This window comes from Myxine glutinosa, chromosome 14 (assembly GCF_964187855.1).
Source record: "Myxine glutinosa chromosome 14, kmMyxGlut1.1, whole genome shotgun sequence".
Taxonomy (NCBI): Eukaryota; Metazoa; Chordata; class Myxini; order Myxiniformes; family Myxinidae; genus Myxine; species Myxine glutinosa.
This window is the reverse complement of record NC_136274.1, coordinates 85,371,112-85,390,961: the sequence shown is the minus strand read 5'-3', so window position 1 is coordinate 85,390,961 and position 19,850 is coordinate 85,371,112. Positions and strand designations below refer to the sequence as shown.

At 43.2% G+C, this 19,850-nt stretch overlaps 1 protein-coding gene across 1 annotated transcript in view; it reads right to left on the bottom strand.

Moving 5' to 3' along the window:
* The window catches only part of LOC137439986 (uncharacterized), a 285,564-nt gene that overhangs the window by 168,813 nt on the left and 96,901 nt on the right, over nt 1-19,850 (bottom strand). The window contains exons 4-5 of the mRNA XM_078768016.1: nt 8,710-8,795; nt 1,451-1,556 (exon numbers count right to left, since the gene is read on the bottom strand). Coding sequence (XP_078624142.1) covers nt 1,451-1,556; nt 8,710-8,795 — 192 coding nt within the window. The remainder of the gene's footprint in view (nt 1-1,450; nt 1,557-8,709; nt 8,796-19,850) is intronic.

The following is a 19,850-nucleotide window of genomic DNA, read 5'->3' as shown; positions in this document are numbered from 1 at the left end:
CCCCATGCTCTCTACCCTCGCCCCTCTCTCCCCTCCTCCCCATACCTCCTCCCGCTTTCTCTCCCCTCCTCCCCTTACGTCCTCCCTTTTTCTCTCTCTCTCTCCCCTCCCCTCGCTCTCCCACCTCTCTCTCCCCTCTCCCCTTACCTCCTCCCTCTTTCTCTCTCTCTCTCCCCTCCCCTCGCTCTCCCACCTCTCTCTCCCCTCGCCCCTTACCTCCTCCCTCTTTCTCTCTCTCCCCTCCCCTCGCTCTCCCAACTCTCTCTCTCCCCCTCTCCCTTTCTCTCTCTCTCCCCTCCCCTCGCTCTCCCCCTCCCTCTTTCTCTCTCTCTCTCCCCTCCCCTCGCTCTCCCCCTCCCTCTTTCTCTCTCTCTCTCTCCCTCCCCTCGCTCTCCCCTCAGTCTTTCTCTCTCTCTCTCTCTCCCCTCCCCTCGCTCTCCCAACTCTCTCTCTCCTCCTCCCTCTTTCTCTCTCTCTCTCCCCTCCCCTCGCTCTCCCACCTATCTCTCTCCCTTCTCCCTTTCTCTCTCCTCCTCTCGCTCTCCCCCACCCTTTCTCTCTCTCTCTCTCTCTCTCCCCTCCCCTCACTCGCCTCCTCCCTCTTTCTCTCTTTCCCTCTCCCCTCCCCTCCTCTCGCTCTCCCCTCCCCACCCCTCGCTCTCCCCTCCCTCTTTCTCTCTCTCTCTCCCCTCCCCTCGCTCTCCCACCTATCTCTCTCCCTTCTCCCTTTCTCTCTCCTCCCCTCGCTCTCCCCCACCCTCTTTCTCTCTCTCTCTCTACCCTCCCCTCGCTCTCCTCCTCCCTCTTTCTCTCTCCCCTCCCTCCCCCCCCTCCCTCTTTCTCTCTCTCTCTCCCCTCCCCTCACTCGCCTCCTCCCTCTTTCTCTCTCTCCCTCTCCCCTCCCCTCCTCTCGCTCTGCCCTCCCCACCCCTCGCTCTCCCCTCCCTCTTTCTCTCTCTCTCTCTACCCTCCCCTCGCTCTCCTCCTCCCTCTTTCTCTCTCCCCTCCCTCTCCCCCTCCCTCTTTCTCTATCTCTCTCCCCTCCCCTCGCTCTCCCACCTCTCTCTCTCCCCACCCCTCTCTACCCTTCTTTCTCTCTCCCTCCTCTCCTAATATTCCCATCAGCTAAGCAACGGGTAGTATCTGCTAGTATTAAATAAGAATGGTAATATAATATAGGCCTGTCGGACTCATTTGTGCACTTCAAAATGTCTAGGTTTACCAACACTTGTCCTCACTTTCCCTCTTTGATTCCGCAAGAGACTTTTGAGATCATCACCAGTTCCTCTGAATCTCTCATATTGTTTCATTATCTCTATTAGTTGGTCATGTTTAACTCCATTGAATGCCTTCGTGTATTCTACAAGACATACAAATAACTTTATATTCCTTTGTACCGTATCACTCTTTCAGATAACTTTCCTCAGAAGTATGATTGAGTTTATATTACCGTAAGCAAAGTCTCGCGTGGGTTGTCCCGAATCCACAGGTACACTCACAGCCCGGCGAAGAATCCGCGAACTTGGTCCTCTCGATTCCTGAGATTCCAAGGGGAGCTTGGGAGGGAGGGGACGGGGTGGATTGATGAGAGAAATCCATGTGACTGGTACCAGGGAGGGGCCGGGGTGGGTGGGGGAGGGGGGTTCTTTGTTTTGAGGATTCTTTGTTTTTCTGGAAGTTCAAATGTGTTCATATCCTGGTTGAACAGAACCAGCACATTGATCTTTACACTCCATAAACAAATATTTTTGTACGTACAAGGGAGGGGGTGGGGTTCATGAGAGATATCCATGTGACAGGTACCATGAGGCACCACACAAAGCACCTGCACGGCGTGATAGCCATCATGATGGATTGTGAAGCTTACCTCACACTTAGTGATGAACTTCACTTGGAGATAAATACCTGAGATAACAGTTGCTCTCTGTTGGCCTATGTTGGCATTTCAGTTGAACTACTGGTACAATCAACTTATCCCACCACCGTTGGTACTATCTTTTTATTACGTACGCACTTGAGAAAATGGCGGGGGAGGGGGGGTGGGGCGGGGGAGGAGGCGGTATAAATTAATAAATTTGAAACTGAGAAAAGGAAAAGCATGGATTGGAAGGTGGTGGAGAGTTCTATGGGAAAAGTGGGGAGAAAAGGTGAAAGTGGTCTGGAAGGAGAAACGAGGAATTGGAGAAGAGAGAGGATGGAGGACACGTGAATGTGGTAAAGTGAATACCTCGAGATCTAAACTTTGCATAGAGGTTTCTCGCACGCACGCACGCACGCACACACACACACACACACACACACACACACACACACGCACACACACACACACACACACACACACACACACACACACACACACACACACACACACACACACACACGCGCGCGCGTACACACACACGCGTACACACACACGTACACACACACACACACAGACAACAACAAAGACGTGTACCAACACAGACAGGTGGGCTAGTTGTTCGTTCCTTTTGTGACCTGGCTACAACAAAACCTCAACAGGTCGACAACAAAGACTTCATCCCACATGATGGACGTACTAAGAAGCTTGCACCAAGATGGTGCTCAGTCAAGGTGTTGTTCACAGACTACTGCATTAGATACCTGCATGCATGACATTTCTGCACATGCTACAGGTTGTTTGCACCAGGATGCATGACCAGCCTGCACATGCCACAAGTCACTGCACCTGGATGCATGACCAGCCTGCACATGCCACAAGTCACTGCACCTGGATGCATAACCTGCCTGCACATGCCACAAGTCACTGCACCTGGATGCATGCCCTGCCTGCACATGCCACAGGTCACTGCACCTGGATGCATGACCAGCCTGCACATGCCAAAGGTCACTGCACCTGGATGCATCACCAGCCTGCACATGTCACAGGTCACTGCACCTGGATGCATGACCAGCCTGCACATGCCACAGGTCACTGCACCTGGATGCATGACTGGCCTGCACCTGCCACAGGTCACTGCACCTGGATGCATGCCCGGCCTGCACATGCCACTGGTCACTGCACCTGGATGTATGACCAGCCTGCACCTGGATGCATGACCAGCCTGCATCTGGATGCACGACCAGCCTGCACATGCCACTGGTCACTGCACCTGGATGCATGACCAGCCTGCACATGCCACAGGTCACTGCACCTGGATGCACGACCAGCCTGCACATGCCACTGGTCACTGCACCTGGATGCATGACCAGCCTGCACATGCCACAGGTCACTGCACCTGGATGCATGACCAGCCTGCACATGCCACAAGTCACTGCACCTGGATGCATGACCGGCCTGCACATGCCACAGTAGGCAGTCCGTCCACAGACGGACAGACGGACATTTGGTGAATTATAGTAAGATGAACGTGAAAGTCCTTGAGTGGCCCAGCCAAATCCCAGACTTGAATCCCATTGAGAATCTGTGGAAAGACTTTAAGATTGTTGTTCACGGACGCTCCCCATCCAACTTGACAGAGCTTGAGCAAATCTGCAAGGAAGAATGGGAGAAACTCCCCAAATCCAAATGTGCAAAACTGATACAGACATACCCAAGCAGACTCAACGCTGTAATCTCTGCCAAAGGCGCTTCTATGAATTTCTCCCTCAAGGGGTTGAATACTTATGTTAATTAGATATTTCGGTATTTCATTTTAAATTATTTTGTAAAAAAAAATTCTAAAAAAATATTCCACTGCCATTTTGGGGTAATTATTATGTCCAGATGACAAGACCAGTTTTATGCACAACTCAAATGTCTCAACTAATATGCTGCTCTCACCAATCTGATCATCCATCTGAATGGCACAATTGGAAAATCATTCCCCACCTGGTCTATAGACTCGAGCATGGCAGTCCATCTTTAAAGTGTGAAAGAATCAAGATGCATCGGTGCAAAGAACATGGTGCCAATGGTTACCCTCCTGTTGTGATGCAGTGTTGCTGTCAATGGCGCTGCGTTTCAGGGATGAGCAGTGGTCTTCCAGATGTCATACAGCTTTCATGTCATACAGCTTTCATGCCATACAACTTTCATGTCATACAACTTTCATGTCATACAGCTTTCATGTCATACAGCTTTCATATAAACAACTTTCATGTCATACAGCTTTCATGTCATACAGCTTTCATGCAAACAGCTTTCATGTCATACAGCTTTCATATCATACAGCTTTCATGTCATACAGCTTTCATGTCATACAACTTTCATGTCACACAGCTTTCATGTCATACAGCTTTCATGTCATACAGCTTTCATGTCATACAACTTTCATATCATACAGCTTTCATATCATACAGCTTTCATGTCAAACAACTTTCATGTTATACAGCTTTCATATCATACAGCTTTCATGTCATACAACTTTCATGCAAACAGCTTTCATGTTATACAGCTTTCATCTCATACAACTTTCATGTCATACATCTTTCATGTCATACAGCTTTCATGTCATACAACTTTCATGCAAACAGCTTTCATGTCATACAGCTTTCATGTAAACAGCTTTCATGTCATACAACTTTCATGTCATACAGCTTTCATGTCATACAGATTTCATGTTATACAGCTTTCATATCATACAGCTTTCATCTCATACAACTTTCATGCAAACAACTTTCATGTTATACAGCTTTCATCTCATACAGCTTTCATGTCAAACAACTTTCATGTTATACAGCTTTCATATCATACAGCTTTCATCTCATACAACTTTCATGCAAACAGCTTTCATGCCATACTGCTTTCATGTCATACAGCTTCCATGTTATACAGCTTTCATATCATACAGCTTTCATTTCATACAACTTTCATGCAAACAGCTTTCATGCCATACTGCTTTCATGTCATACAGCTTTCATGTCATACAACTTTCATGCAAACAGCTTTCATGTCATACAGCTTTCATGTAAACAGCTTTCATGTCATACAGCTTTCATGTCATACAGCTTTCATGTCATACAGCTTTCATGTTATACAGCTTTCATATCATACAGCTTTCATCTCATACAACTTTCATGTCATGCAGCATTCATGTCATACAGCTTTCATGTCAAACAACTTTCATGTCATACAACTTTCATGTCATACAGCTTTCATGTTATACAGCTTTCATATCATACAGCTTTCATCTCATACAACTTTCATGTCAAGCAACTTTCATGTCATACAGCTTTCATGTCAAACAACTTTCATGTCATACAACTTTCATGTCATACAACTTTCATGTCATACAACTTTCATGTCATACAGCTTTCATGTCATACAGCTTTCATGTCAAACAACTTTCATGTAAAGCAACTTTCATGTCAAACAACTTTCATGTTATAAGGCTTTCATATCATACAGCTTTCATGTCAAACAACTTTCATGTCAAACAGCTTTCATGTCATACCTCTTTCATGTCAAACAGCTTTCATATCATACAGCTTTCATGTCATACAGCTTTCATGTCATACAGCTTTCATGTCATACAGCTTTCATGCAAACAGCTTTCATGTCATACAGCTTTCATATCATACAGCTTTCATGTCATACAACTTTCATGTCACACAGCTTTCATGTCATACAGCTTTCATGTCAAACAGCTTTCATGTCAAACAACTTTCATGTTATACAGCTTTCATATCATACAGCTTTCATGTCATACAACTTTCATGCAAACAGCTTTCATGTCATACAGCTTTCATGTAAACAGCTTTCATGTCATACAGCTTTCATGTCATACAACTTTCATGTCACACAGCTTTCATGTCATACAGCTTTGATGTCATACAACTTTCATGTCATACAGCTTTCATGTGAAACAACTTTCATGTTATACAGCTTTCATATCATACAGCTTTCATGTCATACAACTTTCATGCAAACAGCTTTCATGTAAACAGCTTTCATGTCATACAACTTTCATGTCATACAGCTTTCATGTCATACAGCTTTCATGTCACACAGCTTTCATGTCATACAGCTTTCATATCATACAGCTTTCATGTCATACAACTTTCATATCATACAGCTTTCATGTCATACAACTTTCATGCAAACAGCTTTCATGTTATACAGCTTTCATCTCATACAACTTTCATGTCATACATCTTTCATGTCATACAGCTTTCATGTCATACAACTTCCATGCAAACAGCTTTCATGTCATACAGCTTTCATATCATACATCTTTCATGTCATACAGCTTTCATGTCATACAGCTTTCATGTCATACAGCTTTCATGTCACACAGCTTTCATGTCATACAGCTTTCATATCATACAGCTTTCATGTCATACAACTTTCATGCAAACAGCTTTCATGTTATACAGCTTTCATCTCATACAACTTTCATGTCATACATCTTTCATGTCATACAGCTTTCATGTCATACAACTTCCATGCAAACAGCTTTCATGTCATACAGCTTTCATATCATACATCTTTCATGTCATACAGCTTTCATGTCATACAGCTTTCATGTCATACAACTTCCATGCAAACAGCTTTCATGTCATACAGCTTTCATATCATACATCTTTCATGTCATACAGCTTTCATGTAAACAGCTTTCATGTCATACAACTTTCATGTCACACAGCTTTCATGTCATACAGCTTTGATGTCATACAACTTTCATGTCATACAGCTTTCATGTAAACAGCTTTCATGTCATACAGCTTTCATGTAATACAGCTTTCATGTCATACAGCTTTCATGTCATACAGCTTTCATGTCAACAACTTTCATGTCATACAGCTTTCATGTCATACAGCTTTCATATCATACAGCTTTCATGTCATACAACTTTCATGTCATACAATTTTCATGTCAAACAACTTTCATGTCATACAACTTTCATGTCATACAATTTTCATGTCAAACAACTTTCATGTCATGCAACTTTCATGAGGCGTTTTGAAATGTTTGGTTGAAATTGGATCATTTATTCCACTGTGCCCGTCAATGTGGAGAGATTATGATGTGGAAAACCTTTTGCTTCTACGTAATGATCCTCATGTGGAGATGTAACCACTGGGTGGCCTGCAGGAGGTATCTCTATGAAATGTCCAATCTGATGGTAACTTAGGTCAGTGACCTAGAATCAGCAATGCGATGAATATTGTACTGGGAAGAACCAATCGGGATCATCCCACCTTGAATCATCCCGATGATGTGAGCATATAGTCTTCGGCGTTCCTCAACCGACTTGGACCACATAGGTGGCCAATTTATGGAGGATAGTGGCCCGTATTGTGTGGACATGTGACTTGCAGGTGAATTTCCAGGATCGCTCAGTTCAGGTGAGGATAATTGGAACATGAATGACATGTTGCACCTTCAATTTCCTCATTGGGGTTGTTTACTTAATAAACAAGGTTCGACAAGGTTCACATGCATGGCTTACGCGTTTCTTAATCTGAATGACGAATCCACAGTTTAAAAGTTGTTGCTTGGCTTTGTGAGGAGAATATCAATCAACAGATTGTTAGCCATAATAATAATAGAGGCATAACCGGTAATAATGCCAATTTATATGGGGCGTATCCCCCAACACCTGACGAGTCACCACGTTTGGAGATTTGCACTCACAGGGTCACGACAAGAGACAAAGTGATGGAATGACTGAGGGAGTGATGCAATGACAAGGAGAGAGCAAAATGAATGAGTAACTGAATGATGGTGAGTGAATGAGTGAAAATAAGACAGAAAGAGTGTTTAACCCTAATGACGCTGGGGGTGGGGGGATTCCATCCCCTCTTCTACATTATTCGCCATATTTTCGGAGACATCTTGTTTCTCGTGCTGAGATTTCATGACCTTTTCTGATCAACTCTTGTGCACATTTTGATACTAATTTTTATAAAAATTGGATCGACGGTTGCCATGGAATCCGCCCCAATCCCAGCCCCTCTGCTCTGAGAAGGTCTAAAATAGCCTGGCCTGCTTAGGGCAAAGTGAGGGGAAAATAGGAAATGAAATTGCAAATAAATGAGAATTTGATAAGAAAAAGCAGGTGAGTATGCTGGAGAAAGGTAAATAATAAAATCTTTATAAAAATGACTAATGTCTCCATGGTAAGCAATTTCACCTGTGTGTTTGAACCTTGTTAGTGTGACAATTCAATAAAGGTGAGAAAGCATCTATTAAACGATGTATCATGAAATACATCTCATGTAATACAGTAGGCTTCCTGTAATCAAGGTGACATCATATGATGACCTCGCTGTACGACCTAGACTGTACTTTGAACCTGGTGATCACACGAATACCTGAAGTCGTACAGGTTGTAAATGACACCATTAGACCTTGAACATCCTCAGAGTGTGGCACGAACAGGCAATATGGCTCTGGGAGCGCATGTGTTCTCGTACGTCACATGATGGAGCGAGTGCGCGTGGGATAGAAATGGTACACGGTCGGGGTACGCGGGTGGTACAAGACTGTGGTGCACGAGTGAACAGAGCAATCAATGGTCTATGCATGGTGCAATATAATAAAGGGATATAAATATATATATAAATATATAAATAAATATATCAATTAAGGAGCAAATGTGAAACACACAGGGCCATAATAAACGATCAATTAGACATAAAGCAACACGAATAATGCAAAACAATGCGGTAAAAGAACACGGAAAAGAGGAAAAGAATTGTCAAAACGAGAAGATTATCAGCAAAACGGGTAAAAAGAATATGAACCTGATCTCTCTCTGGGGGTCCTTGGCTGTCAGGTGTCCCCCGAGAACGCCTGTTCCAGTCGCCTCTGTCACCCAGGTCCCTACCTTCTGGGGTAGAGGGGAGATAGTTGGAGAGGGGAGGACAGTTGTCATAGCAACCAATGCACCGCACAAGATGAAGTTAGATGAAATTAGAAGACAATCTCTCTCTGTCTCCTCCCCCCATAACTGATGATGTAAAGATGTTGCTATGGAAACACTTCCCACATATCTCCCTCCTTATTCCCTCAAAGCCCCACCACCAAATCCAATCCCCCCCTCCCGATCTCAATCGTCTTTCCCTAAAAATGGAACTCCCATTAACCATTTCCGTGGAGGCCTTGACACTTTCACAAAGGTCGGGAATGATCAAACTTATTCGCTTCCATTCATCGGGATAACGGTCCAAGAGATCAAAGAAATCCGCAATTCTCTATCAACAATGACACGAAGAGCACACATGTAGCATGACAACAAGCATGACTTAAAATGGAGACCAGTTAAATGGGGAAAACCACAACCAGGCGACGAGGGACGAAAGCAGCAACAAAAGGGTTAAGTTTGCCTTGCTTCCCCCAAGCCCCACGAGCCCTCCCCCACCTGCCAGGTTCCACTTCTACCCACGCAATACCCCCCTACGCATTAACCCTTTCACGGATTCCAGGAAGCGTGGACCTTGCCATCCGCACAGCTTCTCCAAACTGGAGCTCCATTAACGACTCATTTCCCATCTGCAATGATCTTCCCATGGATTATTCAATTATTGTCTTCGGTCTTCATGGTCTCCACAATATGCACCTCTGGTTTTCTATGTGACTGTCAGCTACCACGTCACATCGTGCTGTCAGTATTTGCATAAATAGAGAAAGGGGAAGAGAGCGACGACACATAGGGAGACGAGACATGGGGAGAGGAAAGAAAAGAGCGGAGGATTACGTTGCCTGGGTTTGTGACCTTTTATAAGCGGAATTATAAAATATTACACACACACACACACACACAGGAATTACAAATAAGAGAAAATGTCTCACGAGCGAAGACTCACAATAAGCAAGCCTACCCACCTGTCTTCTTCCTCTTCCTCTCTCATTCTCTCCTCCTTCCTCACTTCTCTCCTTCCCTCTCCTCTTCTCCTCTCCTTCTCTTCTCCCCTTTTCTCCCTCTCTTCACTCCTCCTCTCCCTCTCTTCTCTCCCTCTCCTTCTCTCTTCTCTCCTCTTCTCCCTCTCTTTCCTCTCTCCTTCTCATCCCCCACTTTCCTCTCCCACTCCTTCTCTCTCTCCTACTCTCCCTCTCGTATCTCCTCCTCTTTCTCTCTTCTCTCCTCCTCTCCCTCTCTTCTGTCCTTCTCTTCCTCTCCTTCTCTCCTCTTCTCCCTCTCTTCTCTCTCTCCTTCTCCCTCCCCTCCTCTCCCTCTCTTTCTCTCTCCCCCTCCTTCTCTCCATTTCCCTCCTCCTAGTTAGGTCGCACCCCCTCACCTTCTCCTACCTATCCGACACTCAGCCCACGAGCTAAACAACTGACGTCATGTACAATGATATGGACAACAGTCCCAAGTAAAATGAAAGTAGGGAAAAAGCAGGTCATCTGAAGGCAAAATATATTTTTAAACAAACAAAAAATTGTCACAATTCGACATAAAATATGATGTCTGTTATAAAACATCAAACAAAAGGCAATCGTCGAAATGGTCACGTGTGAAATTACAAAAGCCCAAATAAACAATCTGTCATGGACCCGTTTTCACCCGTACGACATTGTACTCCGCTGTGCCCAACTTACCTCATCCCGAAACGTCATTAAAAACGTCATTCACAAGTTGGTATGAAAAATGAAAAATAAATCCAAAAGTAACATTTCCAATGTCACCATCAGCATTGGGATGCATATGACAAGAATGGTGACAAATCGGATTCCAAACCATTTTATGTTAAAAACATGGACGAGCTTCAGCCTGAAAATGGCAAAACCATGGAACAGATTTCTGCAATGAGAGGAAAAATGAATTGGAGACAGAACAATGGCTATAAATAGAGATATGAAAAGCACTTTGGTCTCCATATTAATATGTGGAAATGGATAGTCCAGTTGAGCTAATGTCACCAAGAACGGCTGAACTAAACCTGGAAGGTCGTGTGATCGCCAGGCCTTTGTAACGTGTACGGCGATCGATTGTCTTTCACAAGCATCGTCACACAAGGTTGCTCAACCTTCATTTTGAAAATGTGATTTAAATATTATTCACAAGCTTTCAATGAACATTCCATGAGGCAGATGAGGTACAAATTCCCATCACAAAGATGTGCAAATTCCGATCAGACAGAAAAGGCTCAAGTTCCCACCAGAGGTAAAAATTCCCATGAGGCACAAGACGTCCAAATTCCCATCAGATATTTATATATGTGTATATATAAATATATATATATATAACTGTGAGAAATAGTAGAAACTCCACAGTACGAGCAGGGCGTCTCATTCCCCCCCCCCCCCCTTCGCACCCCTCCTGCCCCCAAGCCCTCTCCCTCCCACACTTCTCCCTGCTCTCAAATGTTGTGGTTGTGTGCTTCCCCTTCTCTCTCCATCTTGTCTTCCGCTCCCTCTTTTTGTATATTTTGTTTGTCTGGTTGATTTGTTTGTGAAATAAATGTTAGCTCTTTCACGAGCCTCGATTCAGTATACAAAAAAATAATAATAATAATAATAATAATAATAATAATAATAATCGGGAGATTCAATCAGACGCGGACGTAGCTTCAGGACGTCGATCTTTAATTTTCGACAAGCTTTCGACCAACAAAGGTCTTCTTCTTAGTCGTGAACCTCTTCTTCTTCCGTTGAACTTGGGGACGACTAAGAGGAAGACCTTTGTTGGTCGAAAGCTTGTCAAAAATTAAAGATCGACGTCCTGAAGCTACGTCCGCGTCTGATTTAATCTCCCGATTATATACAAGGTGTCCCAACACCTTGCCCCCCCCCCCCCCTGCCCAGCTCTACTGGGTCGCCACTGTACAATGGTGGGCATATAGCGGGAAGGATCATTCATTTGACATCTCAAATACCAAATTTCATAATGATCTAATGAGCCTTTCTTGTTCTGTTTTATGGTTTTGAATGTGGTTTTGTGAGTTTTTGAGCGAGTGGACCTCTGATGATTTTCTTTTCCTGGCCCCTTCTGATTAATTTTTCATTTATGAGGCTCGACGTCCCAACTTCCAAAACGACAGAATTTGGACTCTTCACAATGATGACATTCCACAAGAACTCAAGATTCGAGAGAAATCGAAGACAGCACGGTGCGTTGGCGTCTTCTTGATGTTCACAGCGAAAAGGCTGATGTGGGTCATCAAAGAGCAAGGACAATCATGGGACGGCAAATACCTCCGTGACGTTGTGCTGACCCGCCATGTTATTCCGTTCTTACGGAACCCAGAAAATGTCCTCAGCATCAAGGAGACCACGTTTCTGCACGACCGAGCCCCGTGCATGAGCGCACTGGTGACCCAGAATCTTCTGAAGGCGAACAAGGTCGATTTTTTCGGAAACGATGAGTGGCCGGGAGCATCACCTGACCTCAACGCCTGTGAACATTTGGGGGCGATACTCAAGGACAGAGTTGAACAACGCCTCCAGAACACCAGGGAAGAGCTTCTCACTGCTTTGACTAACGTCCTCGAAGAAATGGAGTTCGATCGTGACTTGTTTGTGTCTCTCTTGGAATCATACCCCGCGCGTTTGGAGGCAGTTCGGTCGGCGGGCGGTGGGCACACCAAATATTGAAGCAAAGCTTTGAAACTGTGCACATGAGATGTCGAATAATAAAGCTTTTTTCCCCTATTCGTGGTTTCTCCCTACCTCTCCTATGTTGGGCTGGTTGGGGTGGGGGGGGGGGGGCTAAGGTGTTGGGACACCCATACATATACATATATAAATAAATATATATATGTATGTATAAACATATATATATATATATATACACACACACTAGCCAAAAGCACCCGGTGTTGCCCGGGTCTTTTTGAATGAATTTACTACTATAATTCAGCTTTTACTCACGGCCGTAGAAGATTGACTACTATAATTCAGCCCAGGTTTTAATTGTGAAATGGGCCCAGCCCAGCCAAAGCGGCCTCGACCGGCCTCACCACCTAGCCTATAACCTTCCCGGAGCCCGTCCCGACATTTTTAGTTATTTTTGAATGAATTTACTACTATAATTCAGTTTTTACTCATGGCCGTAGAAGATTGACTACTATAATTCAGCTCAGCTTTTAATTGCGAAATGGGCCCAGCCCGGCCAAAGCGGCCTCGACCGGCCTCACCAGCTAGCCGATAACCTTCCCGGGGCCCGTCCCGACATTTTTTGTTTCAGAGGTTTCCTCCTATCTTTCACCTTTCAGGACATTAGCGCCTGCAGACAAACAAACAAACAAAAACTTTCTTTTATATAATATATAGATAGAAGATAGAAGATAGAAGATAGAAGATTGAAATTTTATTTAAAGTTTATTGAAAGTCGGTTTTTATTGAAATTTACACAGTTTAATGTCTAGTGAATAACCTGAAATGGTACAAAGGTAAGCAATAAACTGCTCGAGGTTAAAAAAAAAAAAAATTAGGTTTGCAAAAACGGGAAAATAATGTAAATTGCAGTTATATTGTAAAAAAAAAAAAGGCCTTCTTCAGGGAACAAGTAATGGGTTAGCAACTTACAGCTGTTCTGCAGCAATGTAAGTAAATTAAGCCTTGAAAGTTGATGCAAACAATTCCTGCACGTGTCCCAATCTCTGCTGATTACTTGATTACAAACCCCGTGTCTGTATAAAAGCATTGTTGTAACAGAATGTTATTACACCCTCTGAAGCATTATTTGAACAATATTGCACTGCAGGAAGTAGTATATTGGAAACTGGAGGAAACTCTGACAGGAAGAGGTCTGGCAGACCCAAAGCCACAACAGAATCAGAAGACAAGTTTCTGAGAGTCAACAGCTTGCGTGATAGGCGGCTCACAGGACAACAGCTTCAAGCACAGCTTAACACTGGTCGAAGTAAGCAAGTCTCAACTTCAACTGTGAAGAGAAGACTTCGAGCTGTAGGTTTGACAGGTCAAGTGGCAGTAAGAAAGCCATTGCTAAGATGGCAAAATAAGAAAAAGAGGCTTGCCTGGGCCATGAAGCACCGCCAGTGGACTACTGAAGACTGGAAGAAGGTCTTATGGACCGATGAATCAAAATTTGAAATATTTGGTTCATCACGCATGGTTTTTGTACGTCGTCGAGTAGGCGAAAGGATGGTTCCTCAGTGTGTGACACCAACTGTCAAACATGGAGGAGGAAGCGTGATGGTCTGAGGCGCTTTTGCTGGATCCAGAGTCAGCGACTTGCACAGAGTGACAGGCACCCTGAACCAAAAGGGCTACCACAGCATTTTGCAGCGCCATGCACTACCCTCTGGTATATGCCTAGTTGGTCAGGGCTTCATCCTACAGCAAGATAATGACCCTAAACACACCTCCAGGCTAGGTCAAAACTACCTTCGAGGAAAAGAACAAGACGGAAGGCTTCAAATCATGGAATGGCCAGCACAGTCTCCAGACTTAAACCCCATCGAGCTGGTTTGGGATGAACTGGACAGAAGAGTGAAAGCAAAGCAACCTACAAGTGCAACACATTTGTGGGAACTTCTGCAACAGTGTTGGGAAGAACTTCCCGAACAATATTTGATTTCCATTGCAGAAAGAATGCCACGAGTGTGTTCGGCGGTTATATCTGCAAAAGGGGGCTGCTTTGCTGAGTCAAAAATTTAAATTAAATTTTGTTAAACAAAATGATTCTATGATTTCTTTTTTATCTCCAATTGTTTATTTGTTCTATTATATGCTTAAGGGTGTAGTACTGGTGAAAATTTGAGAAAACTACATAGGTACTGTGGAAGTGTAACTCAGTGTAACTTATTAATTGGCACTGGTAACTTATTAATTAACACTGGTAACGAAGCAGATACATTTTACCTGCAAACTCTGTGAAAGACGAGTTCATAAATGAGTGTCAGGAATGTGCCCGAACATGATAATCTCTTGTCCACCTGGTCACAGCCCCTGGCTGAAGCACCCCCCTATCGTTCGGTAAACAGAACTCACAGCAGGAGGGGAGCGAGCTGATGCCAGGACTTGGTGCACGCATGACCTCGGGGCATTAGCGGAGAAAGGATTAACGTTCAGCGGACAGGGGATTAAGTCCAGTTTGTCCATATAAACGAGAGCAAACGTTGAGTCGAGAGGACTTGTTACCAGGAGCTCTGACCGACGGGAGTGGCGGAGGAACATCGGCCGAACGAGAAGGACCATGCGAAAAGAGTTAACCTGGTCCATTGAATTAAGCGGTATTATTTGGTAAATGGAATGAAGTGAATAACCAGTTAATAAACCAGACCTTTTGTAAAACCTGTGTCCGGTCATTGGAGTCTTGAGTCTCAGCTACAAATTCCCCTACAATCTGGAGGCACCGCTGGAATTTTGAGTGGACGTCGTCAAGGTAAGCATGACGTCTTGGGGATCTGTCCATTATGAAATATGAATTCTGAAGATGGAGGATTTGGTGTGTGGGACTTGCGATTGTCCATAGGTAATACAAGGATGAAACGTGTTAAATGATTCTATTTATTCGTGTTTTCCTAAATGATTTCTGTAAATACGTATTTTTGCGCTGTCTAAATAAAATGCACAAGGTCGGCGCTGGTCATTAAAGGCCTTACTGTGACCTGGGAGCAAACGGAGCATGCGTGCACCATGCGACCATTTGCTTCCAAGACGTGTAAGGCCGGTAAAGTAGTTTTTTTTTTTTTTGCACTTGTTCAAAGCACTCGACTTGCTCGGCGTGCGACAGGGAACCGGGAAAGGGAATTATATTTATATATATATATTTTTACCTCATTCCAATTTATGGTATTGCGACAAAACGGCTTATTTCTTTGGAACGACTGGTCGGATTTAGACAAATTAAAACTCGTTCGATCAACAAATAAATTCATGACAGACAATCCCACCTCATGCCGGTCCAGAATTATTGTCAAAGATGGCGATTGGATAAAAATTGCATACCAACACTCCCTCACTGTCCCTCATTGTCCCTCATGTCCATTCCGGCACCCTGTCTCTTGCTCCCGCTCCTTCTCCCTCCCTTTACTTCCCATTGGCGGACGTTTTGCGAGAAGCAAAGCGTTTTGCAGGAAGCTTCCAGGAAACAAAACCAGTGCTGTTGTTTTTTTTGACGAAATTTGCCAGATAGATAGCATGGGTGACACGGACGAAATGATTGGATTTTGGTGAAGACCCAGGTGCGAATCCGGCTACGAGAATTGTTTAAAGTGATTCTTCACCATCAAGAGATCGGGTGAAAAGCGATATACATTATATTTAACATAATATACTTATTAATGTTATTATTTTAATATTATTCATATATTTAAAAAAAGTTATGGATGAGTGAATGAACCTGGTGGATGAGTTGGGGAGGTGACAAAAACACGCCGATTCCATTTTGGTTCAGGTCCGAATCCAGATCCGGCCTATCAGTGGGATACAAAACATAAACTGTTCACCAAGGCGGAGATATGCTCTCTACTGAGCGTCGTTCTAGTTGTGTGTGTGTCGGTCTGTCTGTATGCGACCGCTGTTTCTCGACAACTACCGGTCCGATATACTTGAAACTTGCCAGGTATATTGCTGGGGACCCGAGGATGTGCCTTTTCAAGGTTTGAAATTAATCGGACAAGTGGTTCCCAAGGTATGGTCACCGTACTCGCAAGCCGTTCGCTTTGGCTTTGCGAATGGACCAAACCATTTCATGTAAATAGAGGGGGGGGGGGGGGTTCTGTGGTCGTTCGCTTTGGCTTTGCGAATGGACCAAACCATTTCATGTAAATAGAGGGGGGGGGTTCTGTGGTCGTTCGCTTTGGCTTTGCGAATGGACCAAACCATTTCATGTAAATAGAGGGGGGGTTCTGTGGTCGTTACTGCCACGTGGTTTCAAAGTTTTTTGTTGTTGTTGTTCGCACGCATGTTTTTTTTTTGCAAGCACGTACGGGCAAGCACGTACGTGCGGGCACGCCCTAGTATATATAAATTGAGGTAATATTGAGTTATGGAATTAATTGCTTTCAACAATGCAAAGGGTGACAAGATATGGGATTTTAATGGGATTTTAATGGGATTTTAATGGGATATTGGTTTAGGAATGTTTAGAGGTCATTGCAATGTGATAATTACTTGTGATCATTTGTTGTTGCAACGTTTTGCTCCAACGTTTTGTGAACATTTAAATGTTGGGTTTTGCTGACGTTTCCACAACGTCGCCACAACGTTTCACTTTCGTTGTTGCAACGTTTTGCTCCAACGTTTTGTGAACATTTAAATGTTGAGTTTTGCTAACGTTTCCACAACGTCGTTACAACGTTTCACTTTCGTTGTTGCAACGTTTTGCTCTAACGTTTTGGGAACATTCAAATGTTGGGTTGTGCTAACGTTTCCACAACGTCACTACAACGTTTCACTTTCGTTGTTGCAACGTTTTGCTCTAACGTTTTGGGAACATTCAAATGTTGGGTTGTGCTAACGTTTCCACAACGTCGCTACAACGTTTCACTTTCGTTGTTGCAACGTTTTGCTCCAACGTTTTGGGAACATTCAAATGTTGGGTTGTGCTAACGTTTCCACAACGTCGCTACAACGTTTCACTTTCGTTGTTGCAACGTTTTGCTCCAACGTTTTGGGAACATTCAAATGTTGAGTTTTGCTAACGTTTCCACAACGTCGCTACAACGTTTCACTTTCGTTGTTGCAACGTTTTGCTCCAACGTTTTGGGAACATTCAAATGTTGAGTTTTGCTAACGTTTCCACAACGTCGCTACAACGTTTCACTTTCGTTGTTGCAACGTTTTGCTCCAACGTTTTGGGGACACTCAAATGTTAAGTAAATCGGATAAGAATTCACGAGTTATTTAATTATGAGCGATTAATGAAGTACTTATTTAATTAATTACATTTCTTATTAAATTACAGTAATTACATTACAGTAATTACCTGAGGTAATTACAGTAATTACAGTTCCAGTAATTACAGTAATTACAGTAATCATTACAGTAATTGCAGTAATCTTATTACAGTAATTACATTACATTAACTCAGGCACCTTCTGAGTAAGGAAGCTGATATTTGGACATGACACTGATCAAGTGATGTGGCTGTCAAGGAAAATATTGATTTATTGATTAATCATTTAATAAATTAACTCGTTGATTTATAAATGACTTATTTAATTAAAAGTCCTCAGAGATACATCTTCGGATGAAATACTTGCAGATTGGTTATGCTATGAGCCAATTGATTAAGGAAAATATTTTGTGATGGCCATATTGGCAATTTCGTGGCCATATTCGTGGCAACTCAGTTAGTGCCACTGCACCTTTAAAATGCATCCCTGCGTTCATTTTTCGATCGATTGAGTTGAAATTTTGAACAATCGGATCTGGACTGTCGTTGTTAACGACTCTAGCACGCACTCGTCCAATCAGGATGGAGCGGTATGGTCCCCGGATTATCACTGCCCGCAGTTTTAATTAGTTTTACTTTTTCTCTTGGTCATATAATTTTGAAGACATGCATGTCATGATAGAGGAAATGTTTGTTCTGTTAAACGGAATAAATGTTGTTTATTTGTGTGGGTGTGTATTTTTGTGTATTTTGGATATATTTTCACGACTAATTCCAGTTATCGTCCTGCAAAAGGTCTGCTCGTTATTTTTCCTTTGAGTCGTAAATTCCTGTTGAATTCTCATTAAAATGCGGAATTAAGTACGCTGTGTGATGATGGAGATCCTTGATGACGAATCAGGAATAGTGAATGAGCAAACAAATATCACGGATGGTACACCGGATAAGGAAAATGTAGATGAAACCCCTTTTGCTCAGGTGCTGTGCAGCGCTGCACAAAGATCCATATGAGCGGGGCCTGGGTGCTGTGTAATTAGTACACAAAGAACCAATTACTAGGGTGCTGAATAAACACAAAGATCCATTTTTTGGAGCTGGTTCTCCCGGTGCTGTGATTTATTCAAAGAACCAAATTTTGTAAGAATTAAGATATGATTTGTCGACATTATAAATACTTTAATATATGTAACGATTTTGTAACGATCATCCTGCAAAAGGTCTGCTCGTTCTTTTTCCTTTGAGTCGTAAATTCCTGTTGAATTCTCATTAAAATGCGGAATTAAGTACGCTGTGTGATGATGGAGATCCTTGATGACGAATCAGGAATAGTGAATGAGCAAACAAAATGACGAATGCTGCGGCTGGAGCAGTGGAAGCGATTTTTGAATTGTTCAATGATTATTCGATATTGTTATGACTTATTGTCAATAGGTATACTAAGTGGCCATGAGGTAGCCTGTTGCTATGTACAGTTTTATTCTATTGTTGATTATACCACATAGCTGTGGTGATAAAGGAAATGTTCGTTTTAAATAGATGATTGTGATAGGACCATGACTATAAAATCATGATGATTATTATGAATGATATCATAGGGTTCAAATGCAGAATGCTGCATGAACTTGGGAAAGAACTTTCAAGCCCTATGGGATAAATTGGGTGTTACAAGCGATGGAGTTTCAAAATTTAGCATGATTGAAGGAATTTTACAGTCTTATTTCAGGAGTTTTACGAAATTTATATTGCCAAGAGATTTGGGTACTATTAAAAGAAAAACTAGAACGGGCACTCGGTAGAGCGCATACCTTCGCCGCAGCTACTGTTCTGTACTTGGCATGGGAGTGTAGGGAACAGAACAGTGAACAGTTTGGTGCTGATTTCATGCAAATCGGATAAGAATTGACCGAGTTATGACAAAAAACGCACATTTTGCAAGGTCGTGACCCCCCTGACCTTTGACCCCCAACCGCTAACAAGGGTAATGTCTTCACTGGGTCATGTCGTATATCACAAGATCGGGCATTGAATTCTGAACATTTTGGCATTAGTTGCATGCCAATTGGATAAAAATTGACCGCGCTATGGTAAAAATACGATTTTGACCTTTTCGTGACCTTGACCTTGACCTTTGACCCG